Raw genomic sequence first — 25,537 nt, forward strand, 5'->3', positions numbered from 1 at the left:
CACAGTGAGTCCTTTGCAGCAGCATCAACTCTAAATGCCTTTACCTTCTTGATAGTGACGCTTCTGGGACCATGACTGCCCATCATTCGAACTAAAGAATCTCTGAATACACCTTCGGATGGTATCTTCAAAGCCAGGCCTCATGGAAGCTCTAAGTGAGTTTGTATCTATATTGACAACCTTTCCTATTAAAGATAAAAATAAAAGATTTCAACCCTGCCCACAAGTACCTTCTGCTACTTAGCTCTAGTACTTCAATACCTTCTAGTACTTCAGAGTGAGATAAAGGAGGAGAATCTCAGCTCTGCCTTCTGTCTTTAACATACAACACAGCAGGAAGCTGATCACAGTCTGCATGTCCTGCTGTGGAATGCAACCGCACACTCCATCTGGCTCTAGGGGCAGATCCTAGTAAGAAGGCACTGTTCTTGATGCTCCTTTGTAGTGGGGGGGGGGGGGGAGAAGAGGGCTTGGATGAAATGGATTTTTAAATGCTAGTCACTAAAGGGCTTAAAGAAATTTTATTTGGCTGCACTTAATGTTACTTAGAGAAGGAAATGGAAATAAGGGACTGTCAATGCATCAGAGAGAGGAAGAGAGAAAATTAGAGTAAGCAAGAAGGGAAAGATCAAATGACAAATAAAAATTCATGTCACTGGGATGTGGAGATAGCTCAGTGACTAAAGCACCCAGAAAAAAAAAAAAGCTAGGTGGAGTGGAACAAACTTGTAATCTCAGAGCTGACTGGGCAAAGAAAGGAAGATCAGAGGCTACCCAGACTGCCCAGCCACATGAGGTTCACTGAGTCTTTGAAAACCAGGAAGGGGGGTGGAGGGTGGCAGGCAGGCTCTGGAAAGTTGCTAAGACCACTGACTACTCTTGCACAGAGAGGACCCAGGTTTAACTCCCAGCACACACATGACAGTTCACAGCCATTTGTAACTCACAGGGATCCAACACTTTATTCTACACTCAGGCAAAAACACTCAAGGTGGACAGCAAGTTGCAAACAACCAAGGTCTTTAATTCAGGGTTTCTGTGGCCAAAAATTAGCAGATCAAAGCTGGGATGTCAGTACTCAAGAGGCTGAGGCAACATTCTGCATCCAGGTCAGAATCCATTGTGAGGCCCTGGCTTTTATTTTATTTTTTTTTTTTTAAGAAAAAATAAAATATTTTAAAAAGTAGAAGAAAACAAAACCTCATGTTTATGACAAGAATTACTCTTCCAGGTCAGAGAGTTGGCTCAGAGGTTGTTGGCTACTCTCATGGGACACAGGCTGAGTTCCCAACACCTACATGGCAGCTCACCACCATTATAACCCCAGGCCCAGAAGATCCAATGCCATATTCTGGCATGTGGGGCACCAGACATACTGTGGTACACAGGCAAAACACAACTGCATATAAATAAAGTAACAAAAATAAATTACCCTCATTATTAAAAATTCTACGTATTTTTGAAAACTTATTTCAATATAATAAAGTTACAGAAAAGAATTCTCACACAAATTGCTATTTTGGGGACTAGAGAGGGAACAGTCACAGTGCCACTGATGATATGAGTCTGATACCCAGGACCTATATGGTAAAGAACACAAGCCCCTCTACATTGTCCCATCCTCCCAGCCACACTATGGGTCATGTGCACACACACTGCATAAGTCAATGGATGAACTGATTTTTTTTTTCCTTTGATATTTTTAAAATTCTCCATTGTCTGTGTAAATGTATGTAAGTGGCCAGAGGTCAGAAAAAGGCACTGAGTTCCCTGGAGCTGGAGTTACAGGCAGCTGTGATTTGCCTGCCCTGCATGGGTGCTGAGAACTGAGCCTGAATCTTCTAAACAAGCAGGAAGTGCGCTTAATCCATCTCTCCAGTTTCATAAGTCAATGTTTTTGGAAAGTGCCATTTGGCCTGGTGGTGGTGGTGATGTTCATCCTTAGTCCCAGTCCTCAGGAGACAGAGACAGGCCACCCTGGTCTATGGAGTGACCCAGGACAGCCAGGGCTACACAGAGAAAGAAACCCTGACTGGAAAAACAAAAGAGGGGGTTTTGCTAGTTGAAGAAAGGACCAGGTGCCTTTACATGTATTTATCTTTTCTTTGGGGAATTTTAAGTGCCAACTATACTCAATTCAATTGCCAAGGTTTTTAGTGAATTTTTTTCTCCCCCCCCCCCCTTTTTTTTTGTTTTGTTTGTTTGTTTGTTTTTGAGACAGGGTTTCTCTGTGTCTGTGTAACAGCCCAGGCTGTCCTGGAACTCCCTCTGTATACCAGACTGGCCTCGAACTCACAGAGATCCTCCTGAGCACCACCACCAACCAGCTGTGAAATTCTTCTTATTGTCATACAATAAATAAACCCAGGCTAGGCTGGAAGCTGGCTCTCACCAAGATGAGTAAGTGATTACTGATGACCTATGATCCATGCTTGGCACACATGGTAGCAGAGTTAATTCTGACAAGTGCACACACACTCATGTATACAGAGTTTCCAAGAAAAGGCACAAGGCTGGTTACCTGACAGGTCATGCCTGGTGATAAAGCTCTCGGGGCTTGATGGGAATGTCCGTTCCCCTGTGGTCACCCGGCGTGCCACGCAGATCATACAGCACTGCAAGTCTACAAGCAACAAAAGGTAACCAGGTCAGATTACACTCAGTTTAGATACCATTCTTCAACAGAGAGCAAGGATACAGTATCAGTGAGAAGGACTAGGACAGACACACTCATGTATCCCTGACTCTTACCTTCTCCTTCTTCCAGCATAGCTCGAGGCTGGGACAAGGCAAAGCACTGCATTGTCTCATATCTCTGACGAGCTTCAGGACTGGCACTCATGTCTTCCAAAATATCATGTGTTTTCATCAACATACGACAATTAAAGGTATGGCTTTTCTGTCTCTGGGTCTCGTTAGTCCAAGAAACTCCGTTAACTTTTGAAAAAACCAATTAAAATTGGAAAACAAATTGAAATTATTTTTTAAAAGCCAGGTAAAATTCAATCAAAAATTATCAAGAATTCAAGCTAGGATTGGGGCTGGAGAAATGGCTTGGCATTTGTCACTCTTTGCAGAGGACAGATGTGTTTAGTTACCAGCACCCACATAGTGACACACAATCATCATCCATAATTCCAGTTCTGACCTTGGGCACATAAATGATGAACATATATACATACAGGTAAAATACTCAAACACACACAATGTATTAAAACTTGAGCTAGGGACTGGAGGTATGGCTCACTGGTTAAGAGCAGTTGTTCCTCTTCCTGGACCAGAGAGGTTCCCAGCACCAGCCACAGCTCCAGATGATCTAATGCCCTCTACTGGCCTCCAACGACACTGCAGTCACACATGGCAAACATTCACATAGATACATACATAAGCTTTTTTAGAAATCTTTTAAAGTTTGGCAGTGGTAGTGTTACTTTTAAACCCAGTACTTGAGAGGCAGAGGCAGGCAGATCTCTGTGAGTTCTAGGCCAGCCTAGTCTACAAAGTGAGTTCTAGGACAACCATAATCAATTGAGAAATCCTGTCTCAAAAAACCAAAAACAGAATCCAAGCTTTAAGTTGAGTATGGTTGGGCATGCTGCTGGCTCAGCTTCCAAGAGGCCTGGAGAGCAGCCTGGATAGCACATGAGACCCTATATAGATAAGAAAAGAACAGAATCCAACTAGCTACGTGGTGTCACCTACATACTAACATCTCAGAATGACAACGACATCTGATTAAGTTCAGCCACACCAGAAGTTCCACTGGACATTTGGGCCCCAGCTTTGACTCTGCTTAGGCCAAATTGAAAATTTCACTGGCAATCACTTGTTAAGTCTTAGTTCCTGGCTTCCTAAAAAGCACATTCAATTTCTCAAGAAAAAAAAATTAAACATATTTAGAAAACACACATTTATATCCAATACCTGTAGCCAGGTATGGTAGCACACACCTATAATCCAGCACATGAGACAAAAACCTAAGTTCCAGCAGGGCGCTGGTGACACATCCTTTAATCCCAGCACTCGGGAGGCAGAGGCAGGAAGATCTCTGAGTTTGGGGCCAGCCTGGTCTACAGAGCTAGTTCCAGGACAGGATCCAAAGCTACATACAAAGAAAGCCTGCCTCGAATGAAATGAATGAATGAATGAATGAATGAAATAGAGTTCAAGGAAAGCCTGGATCACACATTGAGAGTCAGTCTGTGTCTGTCTGTCTGTCTCTGTCTCTGTCTCTGTCTGTCTCTCTCTCTCTCTCTCTCTCACAAAATATGAAACAAACACACCTGTGGATTTGGGTAAGTGTTTAAGGAAGTCCTTCCGGTCCTGCTCATGTAAGATGCTGTAGACACTTGTGTTAACCAGGTCTTCCTGCTTGTACTGCAGATACTGTGTCACATTTTCTGACACAAAAACAATGTTGCCATCTCGATTCACCACAAACAGAAAACCATCCAATGCCTACAGTGGGATATATTAATACAAACTATCATGAAAACTATCCCAGAGCCCCAAAAGCATTAAAGCCCTTCCCCTCTTTTCCCAAGGGTTAGGGTCAGTAAGTATGAAAGAGAACCCAGGTCAACACAACTGGTATCGGGAGAAGCCACCCCTGCCAAGACCGTGATCTCAGACTCCAGTCTCCAAAACTGAAGAAATAAATTCCTGTAAAACTGAAGAAATAAATTCCTGTTGTCTGAGCCATGCACTCTGGGATACTGTCACTGCAGCCTTAGCAGACCAAGACTACAGCCTTCTTTGTAAATAGAAGATGAAGGGGGCAGGGGGTGGCAGAGGAGACAATAATTAGAGTGAACTACAAACTATCACTTCTATGAACATTAGCATGATTATTTCAGGGCTTATATAGAAGAAGAAAAAAAAAGCTGGGTGTTTTGAGATCCCCTAGTTCTCCCAAGTTTTCTGTCTAGTCCCAAGTTAAACTATAGGAATTACCTACCATATTGTTCCTAAACAAGCATGTAAAAAGAATCTTAAAATGAAAGGGCACAGAAGTAGCTGAAACTCACTAAAAGAAAGAGCAGTTGTGAAGCCCTCGATGGCCTGAAGTAGCACTGTGCCACAGTTAATCAGCTTTTCTCAAGGCAATTACTTCAAAAACGTGCACATGTCTAGTGTTTGAAATTGCCTCACAAGCTGGGTGCTGCTCCATCATAGAGCACTTGCCTAGCATGCATGAAGCCCTGGGCTCCCTCCCCAGCACCATGAATAAAGTTCTCCAAGAGTAGAGCTAAGTCTGAGGGTGTAGCATGCTTGCCTGTTGTGGTCACCTAGCATGTGGGAGGGCCTTGGTTCAATCTCAAGCACGAAAAAGAAAACATAAAACTATAGTGTGCTGTGCAAGCAATCATGGGGAAAGCCACAGAAGGGTCTGAACTAAATTACACAAAGCAGCAACCCTGGATGCTGGTGACCTATAAACCTATGAGCTACTCTTCCTCAGGAGTGTAAGTGTGTATCTGTGTGTGTTATATTTTAAGAACTGTATAGTGCCAACAAGGGTATTTTGTGACTACTATAAGAATACTGAACTAACTTCTTATTTCCAACACCATATAATTATCATGGTAAAACAACCAAAGTAGCAACATGCTTTGAACAGCTACAATCTTCACACCTACCTGTAGTAAAAGTGGTCCTAAAGAGTCTTTATCAATGACGCCTTGTCCTGTGGAAGACACATCAGCTTTCTGAACATCATCATCACTGGAAATAGTTTTCCCTGAAGACACAGAAGGAAGCATTGCAGTGAGCAGCACTTACCTCAACACACGCATTCACTCTCTTGTCTCTCACATGCACACGCTGTCTGTCTGTCTGTCTGTCTGTTTCTCTCTCTCTCTCTCTCTCTCTCTCTCTCTCACACACACACACACACACACACACACACACACACGGGTAGGTAGGTACATGTAGAAGGCACTGGGCTCCCTTTCTGCTAAAGGTGCTAGTCGTTAGGCCCCAGCTTCCCTCCCGCCAGCATATGGCATGGTGAGGAACACTTGTCTTCTACCAATTCTCTGTTGCTTCCTAAAAATCAAAGCCAGTCAACTCCTGGGACTTTGGGGTGAGTCTTGCTTAGCATGAGTGAGGCACTATTCAATCCCTTTGACCCAACATGGGAGGTGGGCATCTCCTGACTTTGTATTACCTTGCTCTTTTATTTGTCGTATCTGTCTCACTGTTTCCTTTAAAATCGCACATTTATCTGGTTTGACGTTGAAATTGTCAATATCGCTAAGATTTGCAGATATCAGCTCAGCCAGTTCTTCTATGTATTTACTCTCCTGCTCCCGTCTCCACTTTTCACCACTGTAGGCAAGACTGAAAGAAAGAGGGAGAAAGCCACAGCTCACAACTCTCAAGCACGCTGTCAGCAGAATCTGCCCATTTAACACCATTAGTTCCAAGTGGAAACAAACTAAACTCAGGCAATGACAACTGTCTAAACGTGGTGGTACAAAAACAAACATTGTAGAAATTCCTGACTTTCTGAATTCAGTGCCACCTTTGATTAGCCACTGGCTTTAAGAAAAATCAACCCCAATTCCTCCACCCAGAAAAATGGAGAAAAATCACCTACCCCTGTCCTGGAGCATCACAAGGCAATTTTCGCTTTCGAGACTCAGTGGCCAGAGGATCCAAGGAGCTTTCACCTAGTCCACTCATCTTGAACAAGATCAGCAACTAAAAGAGGTAATGAAATAAGCACTAAAACATGGACTTTTCTATGGAAGTGTCATATGACAGAATGGTCCAGAAGTCCTTTCTCAGTCTACTTGTCATGAATGAGTGTGCTCACACAAGCTCAAAGCTCTGCTGCATGGTAACCGTGATGGGCATGGTGGTACAAGCCTGTAACCCCAGCACTCAGAAGGCACAGACAAGAAAGAAGATTAAGGTTATGTGTAAGCCTGGGGAGATGGTTTGAAAGAAAATGGCGCCCAAATGGGGTGTGGCTTTGTTGGAGTAGGTACAGTCTTGCTGGAAGAAGGGTCACTATGGAGTCAGGCTTTGAGGTTTCATATATGCATAAGCAATACCCTCTATATCTGACCACTTCCTGTTGCCTTCCTGGAAAATGAAGGCCTCTCGGCTACTATTCCAGCACCGTGTCTGCCTGTACACCACCATGTCTTACCATGATGATAATGGATTAAACCTCTGAAAATGTAAGCCACCTCAATTAATGTTTTTCCTTTATAAGTGTTGCTATGGTCATGGTGTCTCTAGTAGAAACCTAAACTATGACACCTGATCTACACAGCAAAGTTACAGGCCAATCTGGACCAGAGTAGTCCTGAGTCAATACACATAACACAAAATAAATCATATTTAATGAGACTTATCAAGACTCCAATCTTAGACCGGAAGTGGTGGCACACGCCTTTAATCCCAACTCTTGGGAGGCAGAGGTGGGTAGACCTCGGTGCGTTCAAGGCCAGCCTGGTCCACAAGGGACTGTCCAGGACAGTTAGGACTGTTACTCAAAGGAAACCCTGTGGTAGGGGTTTATATTTTTTCCAAGTAGAACACAGATAAAAGCTTATCCTGTGATTTAGTAAGAACTCTTCAAGCCATGTGGTGGTGGCGCAAGCCCTTCATCCCAGCATTCGGGAGGCAGAAGCAGGTGGATTGATATGGGTTCAGGGCCAGTCTGGTCTACAGAGCCCAGGACAGCCAGGGCTACAAAGGAAAAACCCTGTATTAAAAACAAAACAAACAAAAAACAAAACAGAACTAGAATCTTTTTAAATATTTTCACTTTTGTTTTGCATGCACCATATGTACACAGTACCCACTGAGGCCAAAAGAAGGTGTCACTCTGTTGCGACCACCATGTGGGTGTGCTGGGAACAGACCCTGGGGGTCTCAGTCCTAACAGCCAGTGTTCCTAACCGCTGACACATTCATTCTCCAGTACACACGCAGTCCAGGGATCATTTCTCTGAATTTATCACCTAATGTTCTTCTTCTGTTGAGTACAAATAAGCCTAGGCTACATAAACATTACAGTAAAACTCCCCTACATTCTACTAAAGCATAGGAATAAATCCTGACAAACTCTTTCAAGACAAGAGTTACCGTAAGCCACACAGCAACAATTATTTACATACTGAATGGTGGAAAAAATAATGTTCAAGCACTAAGAAGATAAACACAGGGCATTTCGTTTTGAGCTTATAATGTGAAGGTTCTATTAAACCTCATGTACTAAGCTTTCATGTATAATAAACTTTCATTTGAGCATGACAATCACTGGCCCAAAGAATCCTAAATCGAGCATTAAAATGCATCTAGTATTTCAGCCAGCCAGTCAGCCTACATGTCACATATCCACTAGGTGGCATAATACTACCATAAAGGACAATTCAAAACAACAAAAAAACACCCCACACACGGTCAAACTTAAAAATATGTAGGTCATGTTTGTTTTGACACAGGGCCTCATCACACAGACTAGCCTGAAACCCACTGTGTCGTTACTGCTGGTCTTCCTGCCTCTACCTCACTGGGACTACAAGCACAAGCCCTCACACCCACAGTCACACACACCTTTTGAACCCTCACATGGTTAATCAGGAGTTTCAGACTACAGCATCATGTAGACAGGCCCACTAGTGGGAAACAGCAAAGCCTGGCTCTCTCGAGGACAGAACTACAGCAAGTGTAGCTTGGCTTCTCATGCGCTTCATCCAAAGAGCATTTTTAAAGCGAGCAGCAAACTGTGCGCTGAGCACTAACATACTTGTTTTCACTCTAATTATCCCTAATTCTGTGTAGTGTGTGCTTGCCCTGGTGTTAAACACAGGCTGACACTGCACACCTGAATGGGGAATTGCAAGCAAAAAACAGTTCAACTGGAAGAGGTGGTTGGATTTGTACTCGGCACACAATGCATAGCATTGCATAGCAATGCATAGCACACAATGGGGAGCTCACCAATGCCACGGAAGAGCAGAACGCAGTTCAGAACACCTACTGTTGGAAGGATCCTCTGTGACAAAACTTAAACTACACAAGAATCTGCAAGAGACTACTAAGACTGGCAAAACACCGCCCGCCTTTCTAGAGGTCACAGCCAAGCTAGGCAAGCACGCACATCCACCAAGTGCACAGCAGGAAGTGAACATCCGTGGAGCCATGCCAACTTAATGTAGCTGAACACAAGGACTGACATTACAGTTTTGGTATATGGCTTAACATTAACCAACTTCCTTTTTTGTTATCTCAGGATTCAGACAAGAGACAAGGCTTGTAAACTAGCCAGAAGCACTTCTTGACCAACAGGAACAGGGTGAGGTCTCAGAAAAGTACAGGCACTTGCTGGTTCCTAGCAACCAGAGAGCCATCGCTGGGATCCACCTGTTGTCCTCTACACTCCATTTATTCACTGAGGCATGTGTGTACCTACAGGCACAAAAATGTTTTAAAAAAAAAAAAAGATAAAATGATCATGTGTTCTAACTGAACACATTACTCTGGGGCCTAAGGAAAACCTTACTGTGTCAAAATGAGAGGGAGTGGGTTACCCAATGATAAGCTAGCATTCTCCTGTGTTAGACAGAGAGTGGAGGGGTGACAGAGCAGGATGGCACTGAGCTCCTCATATATATTCATTATGACCCCCAGTGCATAGAGTTAATTCTGTTTTACAGATAGGGAAGTAGCTAAACAGACTGTCACTAGCACTACAACTAGAACCTGAATGAAAGAGCTATAACTAACTCCATAACCAACAAAAAGGCATCAAATGTTTCTTGTCACCTTTACCCCCATAATCACCAAAATAAATCATTTTTGCTGTAAGTCACACTACCTCCAACCAGTTAGCAGAGAGCTGCTCTGCTCATCAGTAAAATCATAACCACTAAATATTTTCAGCTTAGGGGCATGAGGGAAGTGCCTAGAAGTAAGGGGTTTACCTCCACAGCTATTATGCTTCATCCTCAAGACACCGGCTACACCATACTCTGGCCTAATACTGCCCTTACTCCCACATGAGATGTGCAAAGAGTGACTGACACAGCAAGAAAATCTGAGGTGAGAAAAGCAAAAGCCCTCTAAAATAGCCTCCAAGTGTCTATTCTTGGGCGTGCTATGATTAAACACTGGGGCCAAGAACTCAGCTGTGACTCAACTTCTCCATCAGGCTTGTGTGCCAGGGTTATACAAGGTATGATTAAGTACACTAATTATGAGAGTCTTTGTAGTGTCTCTTGAGAATCACAGAAACTTAAGAAAATGTTCAAACAACAGCTGTGGGTCTGAACTGATTTATTGAGAACTACTTAAAGTACTATGCAAAAGCTGGGACTGCTCTAATTAGGGGGAGGGGAAAGCACCTGGGAAGAATTTACGAGACTTCAAGAGACATTCATACATAAAGGTTTTGCCAAAAACTACAAGTCCCAAATTGATACTCCTACTCAATTTAGTGGCTTGTCACCAATTAGTCTAAATACTTAATCCTACAATATCAAATTAAGGTTTTTTTTCTAGCCTATTGGTGGTGATGCACATCTTTAATCTCAGCACTGGGGAGGCAGAGGCAGGTGGATCTGAGTTCCAGGCCAGCCTGGTCTACACTAAGTTCCAGGACAGTCAGAACTATACAGAGAAACCCTGTCTCAAAAAACAAAACAACAATATAAAGATGTGTGCCACCACACCCGGAATTGAACCTTGACTCCTCCAATTTAGTTATCAGAACCTAGCAGCCTACAAGGCTAAATCTGGCCTGTAAAGCTTGGATTCAGCTCCACTTTCAAGGTCTTACTCTCAGTATATCTCTTCCTCCCTCACACAGCACTGCCACAGGTGGTCAGAAGGATGGCCACTGCAGCACCTCCTATCCTTTCTATCTTCTTCTACAGCCCACCTGCTCTTCAAGCCAAACCCAACACCTCTCCTAGAGCTACGCTCAACTCACACAATCAGAGCACAGCCCAGGCTGCCCTCACAAAGTCATCATCCTCCTGCCTCAGTCCCACAAGTGCTACAATTAAAAACCTGCCAGCTTCTTTTCACACTTTCTTGCATTACATTATATACTACCCTCTCTGTTTCTGATTATTTCAAAGCACATACAGCTACTTGGGAGGCGGTGGCAACTGAGTGAGCTCCAGGCTAGCTAGCCACAGGCTCTGTTTTCAACACTGTCACCACTACCCTAGTCCTTCTCCAGCTCCCAGTCCTCTTCCTCCCTCCCAGCTATGCTTCTGGTAAGTTTCCTTATCTTCAAAAGTGCTGTGTTTGTGAAACTAAATATTTAGAGAAACTTTCTCCACTCTGCTGTGCCATTTCTTTTCACTCAGGTAACCCATTCCAAACACTATGGTTTCAAGATGGCATCAAATAGAGCCCAAGGATTTGGCCCTTTCAGGTGACTTACACAATACAATAAAGAGAAGGCAAGGCTTCACTGGGGTCTAGTTTGAGAGCTGAATCCCAAGTTCATCACTTCACTAAAAGGTCTACTTTGGTCTTCTGTAAACACTAACTACCAGTGAATACCAGGAGAGTCACGCCTTCCCTGTTCACTTTGTTTATTAAAACACAGAGGGTGAGATGGCTATGCAGGGAAATCACTTGCAGTAAGCCTACATCTATCTCATACACAATAGAGTAGAGAATCAGCCAGGCAGTGGTGGCGCACACCTTTGATCCCAGCTCCAAGGAGGCAGAAGCAAGTGGATCTCTGTGAGTTCCAGGACAGCCAAGGATGGGGGTAAGGGGGGGTGGAGAGACAGAAGGCCGAAGGGAGGGAGCCAAATACCTATGGCATAGGTCCACACACATGCACACACACTAAACTTAATAAAACTTTTAAAATGAAACACCTTGTCAGGCTGAAAACAAGAGAATCTGGAAGGTGATCTCAACCAAAGGAGTTTGAATCAAGCCTAGGCAACAAAGCAAATCCTGTCTCAACAAAATAAGTATATAAGAAACCACCAAGTACAGAATCATAGATTGCATTAGGTATTACAGTAAGTCTTGCTGGAAATCAGTGACTGGAGTGATTCAAAGGTAGAAATAGCTAAGTACATGTGCACACACTAATACACTTGCACATCACATGCGTGGATTTTCCTTATGAAAAGGTAAGGTCCGTTTTCAGAGCTTCTGTTTTGTTTGTTTCTCAGAATAACTTTTTGTCTCCAAGAGGCGCATTTCTGGACAACATCTATGTTCTGGTTTCCTGCAGTTGTCAATCAGGCCCGAATCCCATCTCAAGGACTTTCCTCATAGTGAGGTAGTGAGATACTCACTTTGTCTGTGTCTGTGGCACTGACCACGCCCATTGGAGTGGAGATGGGCAGAAGTGACATGGGGAACTAGGTCTGAGGAGGAGCCAGGGAGTGCTCTCTTGCTGGAGGGATGCAGACAGAAGAGCATCCGGAGGAACCTGCTGCTGATCGTCTGTGTTGTAAGTTATTCCTCCCTGAATAAACAACTATTCTGCCTATTTGTTTCCCCTAATCCTTATTAAACCACGATACTTCCTGCTGCACTGAAATGCATGACTTGATTTCACTACTGCCCAGCTTTTCCAGGTATGATTTTGCAAGCACTGGGTGGAGCTAACATTTCAAATAGTGATTAATTTACTTTCAAATAGAAAGTAAATGTATAATTTCATTATACTGTCTTTTAAAATCTACAGTCATTCAAATCACTAATCATTCATCAGAAAAGTCATTCAGTAATGAAAGGTACTCATGGTACCAGTGTCAAGTTCATTGACATCGTGGTTTCAGGTGATTTTATTACTGACAATAAATAGCATCAGATTTTGTCCCTAAAGTGCTATGTTTAACTGACTCATTTTCTGAAAACCCATAGACTGTCAGTTACTGTTTCAAATTTAAAAAAAAAAAAAAAAGTATTTCAGGGGCTGGAGAGATGGCTCAGTTGTTAAGAGCACTGTCTGCTCTGCCAGAGGTCCTAGCAGCTCAAATAACTCCACTGACTCCCTCTTCTGACCTCTACATGCACCACGCATACACAAGATGCATGGACATCATATGCAGGCAAAACACTCATAAAGCAAAACTTAATAAATGTTTTTAAGTATTTCAATGCTGAGCAGATGGCTCAGCCAGTTAAATGCTTGCCTGAATTCAATATCACCAAAATACACATGAAAGCCAGGGGTAATGATAAGCATTTGTAATCCCCCACACACAGAGACCAGACAGACAGACAGACAGACAGACAGACACACACACACACAGAGAGAGAGAGAGGGGGGGGGAGGAAGGGAGAGAGGGGGGGAGGGAGGGAGGAACAAAGGATGTGAAAATAATTATAAATTCCAAAGAATAAGAAAAGACAATCACATCACTCATTGGCTGAGTACCACACGGTCAATCTCAAAAAAGATCTGGTTAGCATGGAGTTCTGTCTGAAGCCAAAGCCTAAAGGCTGAGACTGATTCCCATACCTAGCAGAGCACACGCACTGAATCACACTGATTTATCAGACAAAGTAAAGCCAAGAAGAGATCCATCTCAGGGTTCATGTCAACACCAGTAGGATCACACCAAATTTACAGCTCCTAATTTCAACTAGTGACAGTGTAGCCCTGGCTGTCCTAGAACTTTATCTCGGTAGTCTAGGCTGGGCCCTGAGTGCTAGGATTAAAGGTGTGTACCACCAGAGGCTCAACTCTCCATTTTTACAAGGTTAAAGTGATTAAAATCCTATTTACAAAAGAAGACTTAACTCAGTTTAAACTGTTTAGCAGATGAAGGCTCTTACCAATTAGCTCCCGACAACACTGCCACGTATTAGTGTTTGTTGTTTTAAGAAACATGCAGGGTAGTTAGTGGCAGTGGCACTGTTAGAGAAACCCTGTGGGGAAGGTGGGTATAAAAAGCATATCTTTGAAGCCAGAATACCAGCAGATGGTTTTAATTTAATCCTGGTACCCAGGAGATAGATAGAAGAAGTGGATCTTTGTGAGTTCTAGGCCAGCCTGATCTACAGAGCTGGAGTCCAGCAAGGTCACCAAGTGAGATTCTGTCTCAAAACACAAAATAAAACAAACAAAACAAAAAAGATCATGTTAAGGCTCATAGTCAATTCTCCCCCCCCCCCCCGATGTTTTGTCTGCATGTATGTCTGCGCACTACATGCATGCAACGCCTGAGGAGTTACAAATGGTTTGTGAGTCACCATACATATACTGGGAACTGAACCCAGGTCCTTGGGAGGAGTTGTCAGTGCTCTTAACCACACTGCACCATCTCTCCAGACCCTCACAGTTGATACAAAAAAAAAAAAAAAAAAAAAAAAAAAAAGCCAAGAGCATGACAGTACAAGCCTTTAATCTCTGTGAGTTTAAGGTCAGACTGATCCACACAGTGAGTCCAGGACAGCCAGGGCTATATAAAGAGACCCTGACTCAAAGAATGATTTTTTTTTTTTTCTTAATGCCAAGAGACTCAGGATTCTTACATTTCTTCATGAAACAACTTATCAAAAACCCAAATAAAAACTCATGCAATTAACTCAAGGTAATTAATCTTTACCTTCCTTCCCAAGACTAAGAAGTGAAGCCTGCAGAGTCATGTGTAGAAATGCAAAGACGGTAGGATTACATATATCTGTGGGACACTGTGTCTTCTGCAGTCAGAGCATGCTCTTGCAGCCAGTGTGAGCTGCACACCAAGGGTACTAAGATTCTGATGTATCTGGGTACCCGAGGCCTGCGCCAACCACAAAGAGCATTTCTTTCCTTACCAAGCTGCCAACACACTACGGACTCCATTCTTTCTTAGCTACCACAATTAGATTTTAAAAGCTAGGAAACAAAATTAAAAATTATTTCAATTCTACTCATGTCATCTTCCAGAGAGAGCACCTTTCCCCGGTTGATCTGCAAGGCTACATTCCTCTAATTCCCTCTTCTACATTCTGGTCACATTTCAGTGTATGGAAATTAAAGGGCTGGCTCACAGGTGACATTGCAAGACCACTATGTGAAGATGTTGCATTTTTACACAAATGGTCTTAAACTGGACCAAATAGAAAATTTCACGGAAATTGATCAAACATCCAGCACCATTCATTTTCAGATTCTCACGATGTGTTTCATACCCACTAAGAATTTTTAGTTTCTCTTATTAATGATAAGTAATACACTTTATTTAAGCTTAGAAACATATGTTAAGCATATGTGCACATGAAAGCTTTAAAAGTTGTTTGAAAATGTGAAAACGAATAAGACTCTTGTTATCCTTGATCAATGTCAGCTGCCATGCTCTCCTGGCTGATACATACTATTTCACAAAGCAAGAGCTAGGAAAGGCAATTTGAAATCAGCCAGCTGCATGTACTGATTACACACAGAAAATTCTACCCAAGGTCACAAGTATAGGTTTCCAATATCATTGTACCTTTGTTTTTCCCTTTTGAAACGGGGTCTGTGTACTATGACTGGGCTGGAGCTTGCTATATAGACAGGGTTAGCCTCACAGAGATTTACTTGCCTTTACCACCCGAATGTGGGATTAACAGACTGTTCAACCACACCCAGTCTAACATTCTTTTGAAAATAGATTTAGAAACAAAGAATCCTAAGGAAATAATTACAAGTGTGGCCCCTACTAGCTACAACCACTTATAACACTGGTATAAAGCAGATTATTTACATCAATTCACTCTCCAAATTGTTAGGCTGGTATTTAGATCAATCACATTTCCTAATTCTCAAAATTAGGTACTATAAGACGTATATTATCTCTGACTTGAAGGCTTGTTTTGTACGTTTATTCAGTGTGTGTTTGTAGAACTCAGAGTCCCATGCATACCTGCAAGGCAAGCATTCTACCATTTGAGTTTCATCCCCTTTCCTTGATCCAGTTTTGTGTGTGTGTGTGTGTGTGTGTGTGTATTTGTTCATTGTGTATTTGTAAAACTCTCATGAACAAAACCAAAAATTTTATCCAGTTCTATAGAAAATATAGTGACTGTATTGACCAAAGATGAATTCCAGGGTTGAAGAGATGTTCAGTGTTTGGAAGCACTTGCTGCTCTTGCTCAAGGACCTGGGTTCATTCATTTCCCAGCATCCAAAGATGGCTCACAACCATCTGTAAGCCCAGTTCCAGGGAATCCGGGCACACATGTGTACATACACACATGCAGGCAAACATTGGTAATCATAAAATCTGTGTTTAAAAAAGTTGAATTTTGCATGTCAAGAGTTGTGCCTCACTTGAATACAGAGATTAAAAAAAAAAAAGTTTGAGGACAATCTGGGCTATTATAGAAAGACCCTATATCCCAAAAAATAAATGTATATTTCTAAAGTATTCATTACATGTTACAAGAGCGTCATACTTAAAAGGAAACTACCCCAACTGCTAGTCTTACTTCAGTAACAAAACAACTTGACAGGAATTTTCTTTTTAAAGCATCCTGTGTAGTATGTGATCTATGCTCAGTTAGCCATGGCAGTGCACTCTTGTATCCCAGTACTTGGTAAACTCAGGCAGAAGGACTCCCCCAAGTTCAAGAGGCCAGCCTGAACTACAGAGCAAGTAACAGACTACCCAGGGCATCATAACCAAAATCACATCTCAAAAGGCTTAAAGACAGTGCTTACTTGTGCACGTGCCAAAGTACATGCCATAGCACAGCACAGTGCCCACTTCGTTAAGGCAGTCTCCTGCTTCTGCCATCTATTGTACCTGGAGCTTCAGGGGGCTACGTCCATCTGCACCTCCCATCTCACCTTAGGAGTGCTGAATTACAGTTGTGCACCATTGCACCTGGCTTTTCCCAAGGTCATGGAAATGACACTCAGGTTGTCAGGCTCATGCAGCTAGGACCTTCCCACACTGAGCCATCTTCTTGGCCCAAAAGCCACTTACAATGCCAACATATTCAAAATACTGAAGCTTAAAATAATAAATGTATCCGTGTTCTTGCTTTAATAACTTCACACTACATTCCAAATACATAACATCAGTATCAGCAGTCTGCTTCTCATGAAAGATTCTTTTAGAACCAAAACTGCTGGACATGGTGGCTCATGCCTGCAAACCCAGCACAGGACTCAGGCAGGATTGCCGGGAATTCCAGCCATGCTTGCCTGGCAGTGGCGGAGCACATGCCTTTAGTCCCAGTAGTCAAGACAGAGGCAGGTGGATGTACATGAATTCGAGGCCAGCCTGGTCTTCAGTTCCAGTACAACTGGGGCTACACAGAGAAACCCCGTAATGGGGGAAAAAATCATATATATATATAGTGAGTTACAGGCCATCCTATACTACAATGTGAGGCAGACCCTGTCTCATCATCATCATAATAGTGAAATTAATAAATTAAAAAGACAAGGGAATTGGAAGGGGCTCTAAGGGGAGTTAGAGTTATTGAGGATATATATATATATAAAATTTTAAAAAAAAAAAAAAAAAAAAAAAGTGCCTGGCAGTGGTGGCCTACTCCTTCAATCCCAGCACTCTGGAGGCAGGAGCAGGCCTCCTGTCTGGTCTACAAAGTGAGTTCCAGAACAGCCATACAAAGAAACCCTGCTTCAGGAGAAGAAGAAGGGGGGGAAAAAAAAAAAAAAGCGATATTCTCAGTAAGAGCACTGCTCTTCCAGAGTTCCTGAGTTCAGTTCCCAGCAACTACATGGTGGCTCACAACCACCTGTGATGAGATCTGCTGCCATCATCTGGCCTGCAAAGACAACAGCAGACAGAACACAGTACACACAATAAATAATTTTTTTAAAACTGTAAATAGTTATTTTAAAAAGTCTTTATAAAAAGATTTTTTAAAAAAGTAATATCATTCCAAGTAAAATAGCTGTGGCTTTTCCATTTGTAACAAGACCATTTGACTGGTCTTAAAATAGAAGATTCACCAAAATTACAGTGCAAGTTTTAAATTGTAGTTATAAGCTTGAGTGTAAAAACTGGTTTTAAGGGCTTTGAAAAACTGAAGTGTTGGGTGGTGACACACACCTGTAATCCAATTCTTGAGAGGTAAGAGGATCCAAAGTTCAAGGACATCCCAGCTAGGCTGAAGGTCAATATGAGCTGTGATCTTGTGTCAAAAGAAAATTATTGAGGAGAAATCTGGGGGGTATAGCTCAGCAGTGGATTGCTTGCCTAGTAAAGGCTTCAGAACTAGAGGGCTGAGCACGAAATGTGCTGCTACATCAACAGCGGACAGAGATCTCAGATCTGAATATAAAAAATCCTAATGAAGCCATGTAAAAACTGTGAGAAAAATTAATTATGCAGAATGCAATTCAAATCTTATAAACCATTATTCAACTTTAAAAGTATATTAGACCCAATATTTATGGGTATTATTGTTTTTATTGTTACTGTTATTTTAAAGCTAAACAAGGAGCTGGAGAGATGGCTTAGCAATTAGGAGCACACATTACTATTACAAAGGACTGGGACTTGATTCCTAGCACCCATATGGCAGCTCACAATGATCTGTAACTCCAGATTTGACGCCCTCTTCTTGCATCTGCAGGAACTGCATGCACATGGTGCACAGACACAAGCAGGCAAACACCCATACTCATTATATAAATCATCAGAGCAACCAACATATAAAATAATGCTCGATGGGTGTTGGTGGTGCACTTGGGAGGCAGAGAAAGGAGATGTCTGTGAGGCCAGCCTGGTCTGCAAGAGCTAGTTCCAGCCTCAGAGAAACTCCCACCCATTTCATCCTACAGAACAGTGGGCTAGAAGAAAGAACTGTAACAGAGAGAAAACAAACTCACTACCAACTGGTGAAGTTCAGTGCCCATCAGCATAACACAAGAAAACGAGAACTGGACGCCTGAGCCACACACCAGGGATTCACTCGCTCTCCCTCCAGATTAGCAAGCCACTTACTGTGAATCTCAAGAGCTGCCATTAGAAGCGGCTCCGTTTTGACTTTATTCAAGATTTCTTTTTAAGAAAGAGAATATGGGGAGGAATACAGAGGGGAATAGGTATAACCAAAAGAGATTTCTTGGGGTTTGGCAGTAGTTGTGCACACCTTTAATCCCAGCACTCAGGAGGCAGAGGCAGGAGGATCTCAGTGAGTTTGAGGCCAGCCTGGTCTACAGAGCGACTTCCAGGACAGTCAGGTTTACACAGAGAAACCCTGTCTCAAAAAAGAAAAAAAAATTTTTTTTTGTTAACTTGGAGGAGAGGCCTGAGAGCCGCAATAATAATCCTAATCACACCTACTAAAACTTCATCCTACCACCTGGTGGGGTTAAAGTACGGTGGAAGGTGTTTAAGTGTGGCTTTTGCACATAAGTCTATGGTTCCTGGCTGCTCTGGAACTCACCATGGAGACCTGGCTCAGCCTGCCAATGCTGGGGGGTTTACAGGCATGTGATGACTCAACATTCTTGACTTATCCCCACAAACATTCAGCACAATAACGGTGCTCAAAGGGCAGAAGGAAAAGCATCACTGAGTTCAAGGCCAGCCTCAGCTACATAGTATTTTAATAAGTGGAGAGAAACATTTAGCAGGTGAGAGTCTCTACATGATGAACTAAATCTGTCAACCACAAAAACTCAGTTGGAAAGAACCCGATTGATCATTATGAAAACTTACAGAAAGACCACAGCCCTATCCCACTAGCTTTTCTATTACAAAACTGGCCAGCTGTGCTTCCCGGCTTTATGCTTGAGAGTCACTCTCTAGGCAAGCAACTAGCAAAATTAAATGATCCATACACCCCAAACAAAATAGGCTGAAAAACAGTTACGCTGTTTGGCTTTAAGGCAGTGTCCTCTTTAAGTCCCCATCACTGGAGTTTGTATTTTAGTAAGATGGCATACAATCAAAGCAATGTTCTTCAAATTAAAGTGAAGGGCAGGGATAAATACAGTCCTTAAGCCTAGTAGTCATTCCTGTGCCAGTGATATTCTTGTTCACGCTGATTCACTATAACCAGGACAACTTTTAATGATATTTTGCATGGAGAAAGGGAACATAATGTACATGTAAATAAAGGACATCTTGGGGACATCTCCCAACATAAGGGTCTAGATCAAACTCAGGTTGTCAGGCTTGGCAGCACATGTCTTTACCAGCTGAGCCATCCCACCAACCCATCAGGAGAATTTTTAGAGCTAGAATTTTAGAATTTATATATATATATAAAAGACAACTAAAAACTATTTCTGTATCTACTACATTGTGAGGGCTCCTCTTGACTGACAGTCTGATTGAACTGAGGCACCAGTGCCTAGTGCACCATGTACCTCTGGAGATCAGTGAAATCTCTTCCTGAGCTGGCAAGTAGGCGTCAAAGGACAGGGTGAAGGCCTATACTGACTGTAGGTGGCATTATTCAATAGGTCAAAGGACCAGATAGAATAAAAAGCAAGGAGGGAATCTACAAGGACACGTTCTCTAGATCAATTAAGAAACATAAATACAAAAGGAAATCAGGATAGGTCACTAAAGAATTGTGGGGTTTCATCTAGTGCTCCAACACATGAAGTCTTGAGCATTCTCAGATGGTGGCTGTAATGCTGAGTGGTACCCTAGGCACCGTCCCTTTTTTCTGTAAACAGGAAAGGGAACGTAAGATAATCTTGTAGCAAAATGGGTAGAAACAGCAGAGAAGGAAGCGGCAAGGGGACATGAGTAGAACTGCTGCTCAAAGTTACCAGCTCTTGACTTAGAGAGGGCTAAAATTAGAAACAGAAAGTGGCACAAAAGTAAAAGACAGGAAAATAGCAAAGCAGATGAAGCCTGTTTAGAAAATGTATCTAGGGAGGGTGGGAGTCAAAGACCCAGATTTCAGGACTAAGCAAGAACTGACAGGAAAATACAAATTTAACTTAGCAGGACAAAGCACAACTGCTTTCTGAGTGATCAGGCAGGTTTTTCTATTCTCGTTTTACTACTGTGATGTAATATTAAAGGTTAAGAATGGGGCTAGATAAAATGTCGTTTGTCTGCACAAGCTACCTGGGGAAAACAGCAAACATGGGGTGGGGCTGATTCCAGTTTGTTTTTTAGACAGGGCTTACCTTGTAGCTCTGGCTGACCTGCCGCTGTGGGGACTAAATCATGCAGTGCTGTGCCAGGCAGATTCCAATTTTAACCAAAAACCTTAAAATATTCACACAGAGAGAGGCAAGCAGGGCTGCTTTCCCTCCTATCCCACATGCAGGGAGAGCAGCCTCCTAAATGTTCACTCAGTCAAGTCCACTTGCACACTAAGCTCAGAGAAAGCTGAAGCCACAAAGCAGAAGGCAGAGCCTTCAGGCAGTTCAGTAAAAAAGAAAATTGCAGCGATCAAGCCAAGGAAACTGCATGGATTACCTGGCAGCCCAGTCAGTGAAGTTCAGGCAGGAGCTTATTTTTACCGATCTCTGAGTCCGCTGTTCAGCAAATCTTTTGATCCTAGGGACAAAAAAAGAGGAGGAGGGTGAATTTTATTGTCTTTTCTTCAAATTAAATATAGATGTTAGTCCTGCAAGAATTATCCCCATCTCTCCCTTCAGCATGAGAAAGCCACCATGCACACTGCCTCCTTCCTCTGGGAGGCTCTATCAATACTTGTAATTTTCATGAAAAAGTTAAGCTCTGCATTCACAGTGTGATCGTCATAGAAGACAGCAGGGTTTATACTGTGCACTACCACTCATGCTGATGCACATGAGAAAGGATCAGTCTGACTTCAAACCATTTACTATGCTCATTTACTGCATTATAAGGAAAGTTATGTTAGGCGTAGGCAAAGCCAACCTGAAAACCTGAAAGGTACAATGAAAGCAACAGGCATGGCAAACAGCCTTTGAAAGCAGTTTCCTTGCTGCTACCAGCACCAGAAGTTTATCCTCTCTTTCTGCCTATAGTCTCCTCCCCAAGGCACTCTATGGGGAAGCGGGACTGGAGTGCAGCAGGCTGGTTACCAACCAGCCCACGCCAGGGAAGATGGGGTCCTGCCCCTTGGATGCTGCAGCAGATGGGGAGTACTTTGATGGGAAAAGGGTATAAGACTACCTTCTCCCCTTGTCCTGTAAGGGCCCCAGCCTGGGGCTCCCCCTCTGGTTACCTATTTGCAGTTACTTGAATTTAAAAAAAAAAAAAAAAAAAAAATAGCCTTTTCTAGGAGGGAGGAAGGAAGGAAGGAAGGAAGGTAGAAAGGAAGGAAGGAAGGAAGGAAAAGCCAGCTTCCTGAAGTGACTTTGTGCAACGAAATGCTTGTTCTGTGTCTACTGGATGCCAGGATTGTACAGGTAAAAGACAATATAAAGAAATCATGGGCCAGATATGGTGATGTAAACCTGTAAACCTTTAATCCCAGCTATTGGGAAGCAGAGGCAGACAGATCTCTATGAGTTTGAGGCCAGCCTCCCAAGAGCTGGGATTAAAAGTGTACAGACCAGCTAGGAAGGAGAGAAGAGAGAGGAAGGAGGAAAGAAAAGGAGAAAGATATCAAAGGAGGGAGGCTGGAGATATGGCTCAGTGGTTAAGAGCATACACTATTCTTGCAGAGGACCTGAGTTGGTTTCCCAATACCCTTGTCAGGCCACTCACAGCCACCTGTAACCCCTATATTGCATCTCTGGCCTCAGGTAGCACTGCACTCATATTCAGATACATACATAATTAAAAATAATAAAAAGAAATATTATAAAAAAGAAATCACGGTGCCACCATTAACTGGGGAGGACGCAAAGGCAAGGCACAAGCAGGTACTAAGTCTCTGAAACAAAAGCGATACCCATGATGAGCACTGGATGAGCATCAATGCCTGTGCTACAGGCAGAGATGGAGAAAAGTAGGAGATATTAAGATGTAAAATTGGCCAGGTTGGGGCCACACACTTTTAGACCCAGCACTCAGGCAGAAGCAGGAGGATCTCTGAGTTCAAGGCCAGCCTCCAAAATCACAAAGAAACCCTGTCTAAAAAACAACAAACAAAAAAAGTAAAGTTAAGACAAATCCAAAACCGTTTGTCTCTGCCAAAAATAACTAGTGAAATCAGGCAATCTCTGCAAATATTACCTAAATTTATATTGTTAATTCTTCACACTAAATGGCAAAAGAGACAAGCACAGCCACATGTGTCTGCAGTCCCAGAACTGGAAAGGCTAAGGTACGGAGATGTCTAGTTCCAGGACAGCTGGGCTACAAAGCCAACCAAATAAATCCTCTCTCAAAAACAAAACAGGGTTGGGGACATAGTTCACTGTGAGGGCTTGCCAGCGTGCACAAAAGCCTGGATTCAATTCCGTGACCACCACCCCCCAAAAAGTCAGAGAGGATAAAAAACACTTTAAAAGATGTTTTTATTACTCATATATTCATGCATGTGTGTGTCCCTGTGGCCCATGACAACCCTGCATGTACATGCTTGCTTGTGTGTGTGTGTGTGTGTGTGTGTGTGTGTGTGTGTGTGTGTGTGTGTGTGTGTCCGCGCATCTATGTGCCCCATGAGAGAAATGTGAAAGTCAGGATAACTTTCAGAAATCTGTTCTCTCCTCCACCATGGACCCAAACTCAGCTCAGTCTTAGTAGCAAACACCTTTACTCACTGAGCCAGCCTACCAACTCCCAATAACACCTTATATAATATTGGCCATTTGCAGCCAGGCATCAAGCCTCACACACCTTCAATCCCAGCACTAGAAAGACAGGGGCAGGTGAATCTCAGAGGCTAGCCTGGTCCAGGACTGCCAGAGCTACAAAGGGAAACCCTGTGTACAAGGGAGGAAGGGAGGGAAAGGGAAGGGAAAACAGAAAAAAAGAGAAAATATTGGCCATCTGTCTAAAAGTATGGAAGACAGGATACATAAATAAAATGCATAGAGGCAATCGAAAGTGAGTTTCTAGTTCAGTACATCCAGAAAGCAAGGCCAGGTATTCTGCTCAAACACAGGCTACAGCCTCACAGAGTACAGTGGATGGGGAGGAGGGCAGTAGGGGAAAATGGTGACTTAGAGCAAAGCACAATGGCACACATGCATGAAAGTGCCATAATGAAAACCAGTACTGTGCATGCTAACCCAGCACACACAAAATAAAAAACTTTTTTTTAAAAATATTGGGTGTGGCAACAGACACACCTTTAATTCCAGCATGAGCCTAGCCAGTTACATAGTGAGACCTTATCTCAAAATCTAACTAAAAGTTGTACAGGCTCCCTATTCTGCTTCTAAATCCCTAGAGACTAAAAAGACCACAAAACCCTAGCGGCAGAGCGGTGGTCTGTGAACTGGTGACACAGCTTTGGCTGGGCACAAGCTAGTAAAGGTCTAATCAGAAGGGAAGCAGCATGTCAGCAAGCTGCGAGCAGCTGCTTGCTCAGCCGAGCTTCCCCTCTCCCTCTTCCCTCTCTCGCTTTCTCTCCTTCTCACCCACTCTTTCCCTCTCTGAAAAGCTGTGGAGCCTTGCAGGATCACACTAAACAAATACAGCAAAGGGGGGTGGGAGTGGGGATGGGAGGTGAGCAGGCTCCACCAGTAGAAGGCTTTCCACAGGAACTGTTACAGGGTCAAAAGTTTACAGTGGTTTCAATTTCACCTTTTAGCAGCCAATCAGCAAACAGAGACTGCGCTGACCCTGGGGCTGCAGGAGCATTAACTCCCTGGCTACCAAAGCTGCCACTATTCCTCTGCGGCCTTAAGAAGCAGGAAAAGTAAAAAAGGCATTAAACACCTTAAGTTCAGGTGACAACTTTATTTTAAACGGGGGTTTCAAAAGAAAAATGATTTGATAATTACCCTCTCCTTCAAGTCAGGGTTTCTTTATCTAAAGAGCATCCAATAAACCAATCGATAATGCTAGTAAAGACAAAGAATTAATCAGGGAAGATTGAAGGTTAAGAAAAGATTTTCCTCCATGAGGCTTCAATTCTACCAACAACCTACAAAGATAGAAGACGATGCCAGTTTAGTTCTCCTTTAAAAAGGAGAACTCCATAATGAAGCCCATTATAGTGGTTAGGTCCCACCCCCTCAGGTCACTGATACAAACTGCAGTGTGCCTTCCTTCTTTCACAAGGCGAGTCTACAGAAATACAGCTTGAGCTAGCTTCCCTGTACCCTTCTGGCCAAGTCCTTCAGGACCCAGCACAGCCAGCCCTCCGTGCAACAAACTAAAAAGGCCTTTTGGCAATAGACAGAGCAGTCCTCCTGACTGCTTTTATACAAGTTTCCGGCAAATGCCCAAAAAAAAAAAAAAAAAAAAAAAAAAAATCAATGGATTACTACAGTCACTACTCTTGTCAGCATTCTGTATTAACAAGGAGCAGGGAAGGCAAGCACTTGCATGCAAACACACACTTGTGCACACTCTTCTCCTCCACCCACACCCACCCAGGGAAATGAGGCAGGAGGATGCTGAAGCCCAGAAGCTACTTCAGCTACTTCAGCACTGCTACTTGGGATTTGGTGTTTGAGTTGGGTTTTTGTTGTTGTTGTTGTTGTTGTTGTTGTTGTTGTTTTGAAAGAGATGGTTGAGGATGGGTTTAAGGCAGTCTCTCTAGAATTCCAGGTCAGCCAGGG

The 25,537-nt window shown here is 43.0% G+C and overlaps 1 protein-coding gene across 2 annotated transcripts in view; it reads right to left on the reverse strand.

The window, feature by feature from the left end:
- The window catches only part of Ncoa3 (nuclear receptor coactivator 3), an 84,366-nt gene that overhangs the window by 22,310 nt on the left and 36,519 nt on the right, over positions 1–25,537 (reverse strand). For both annotated transcript variants that reach the window (XM_051186161.1, XM_051186152.1), the window contains exons 2-9: positions 21,345–21,425; positions 6,602–6,705; positions 6,170–6,342; positions 5,640–5,740; positions 4,284–4,458; positions 2,752–2,937; positions 2,522–2,623; positions 45–185 (exon numbers count right to left, since the gene is read on the reverse strand). In XM_051186161.1, the coding sequence (XP_051042118.1) occupies positions 45–185; positions 2,522–2,623; positions 2,752–2,937; positions 4,284–4,458; positions 5,640–5,740; positions 6,170–6,342; positions 6,602–6,687 (964 nt within the window). In that variant the 5' untranslated portion in view covers positions 6,688–6,705; positions 21,345–21,425. The remainder of the gene's footprint in view (positions 1–44; positions 186–2,521; positions 2,624–2,751; positions 2,938–4,283; positions 4,459–5,639; positions 5,741–6,169; positions 6,343–6,601; positions 6,706–21,344; positions 21,426–25,537) is intronic.

Source organism: Phodopus roborovskii, unplaced genomic scaffold (assembly GCF_943737965.1).
Source record: "Phodopus roborovskii unplaced genomic scaffold, PHOROB, whole genome shotgun sequence".
Lineage (NCBI taxonomy): Eukaryota > Metazoa > Chordata > Mammalia > Rodentia > Cricetidae > Phodopus > Phodopus roborovskii.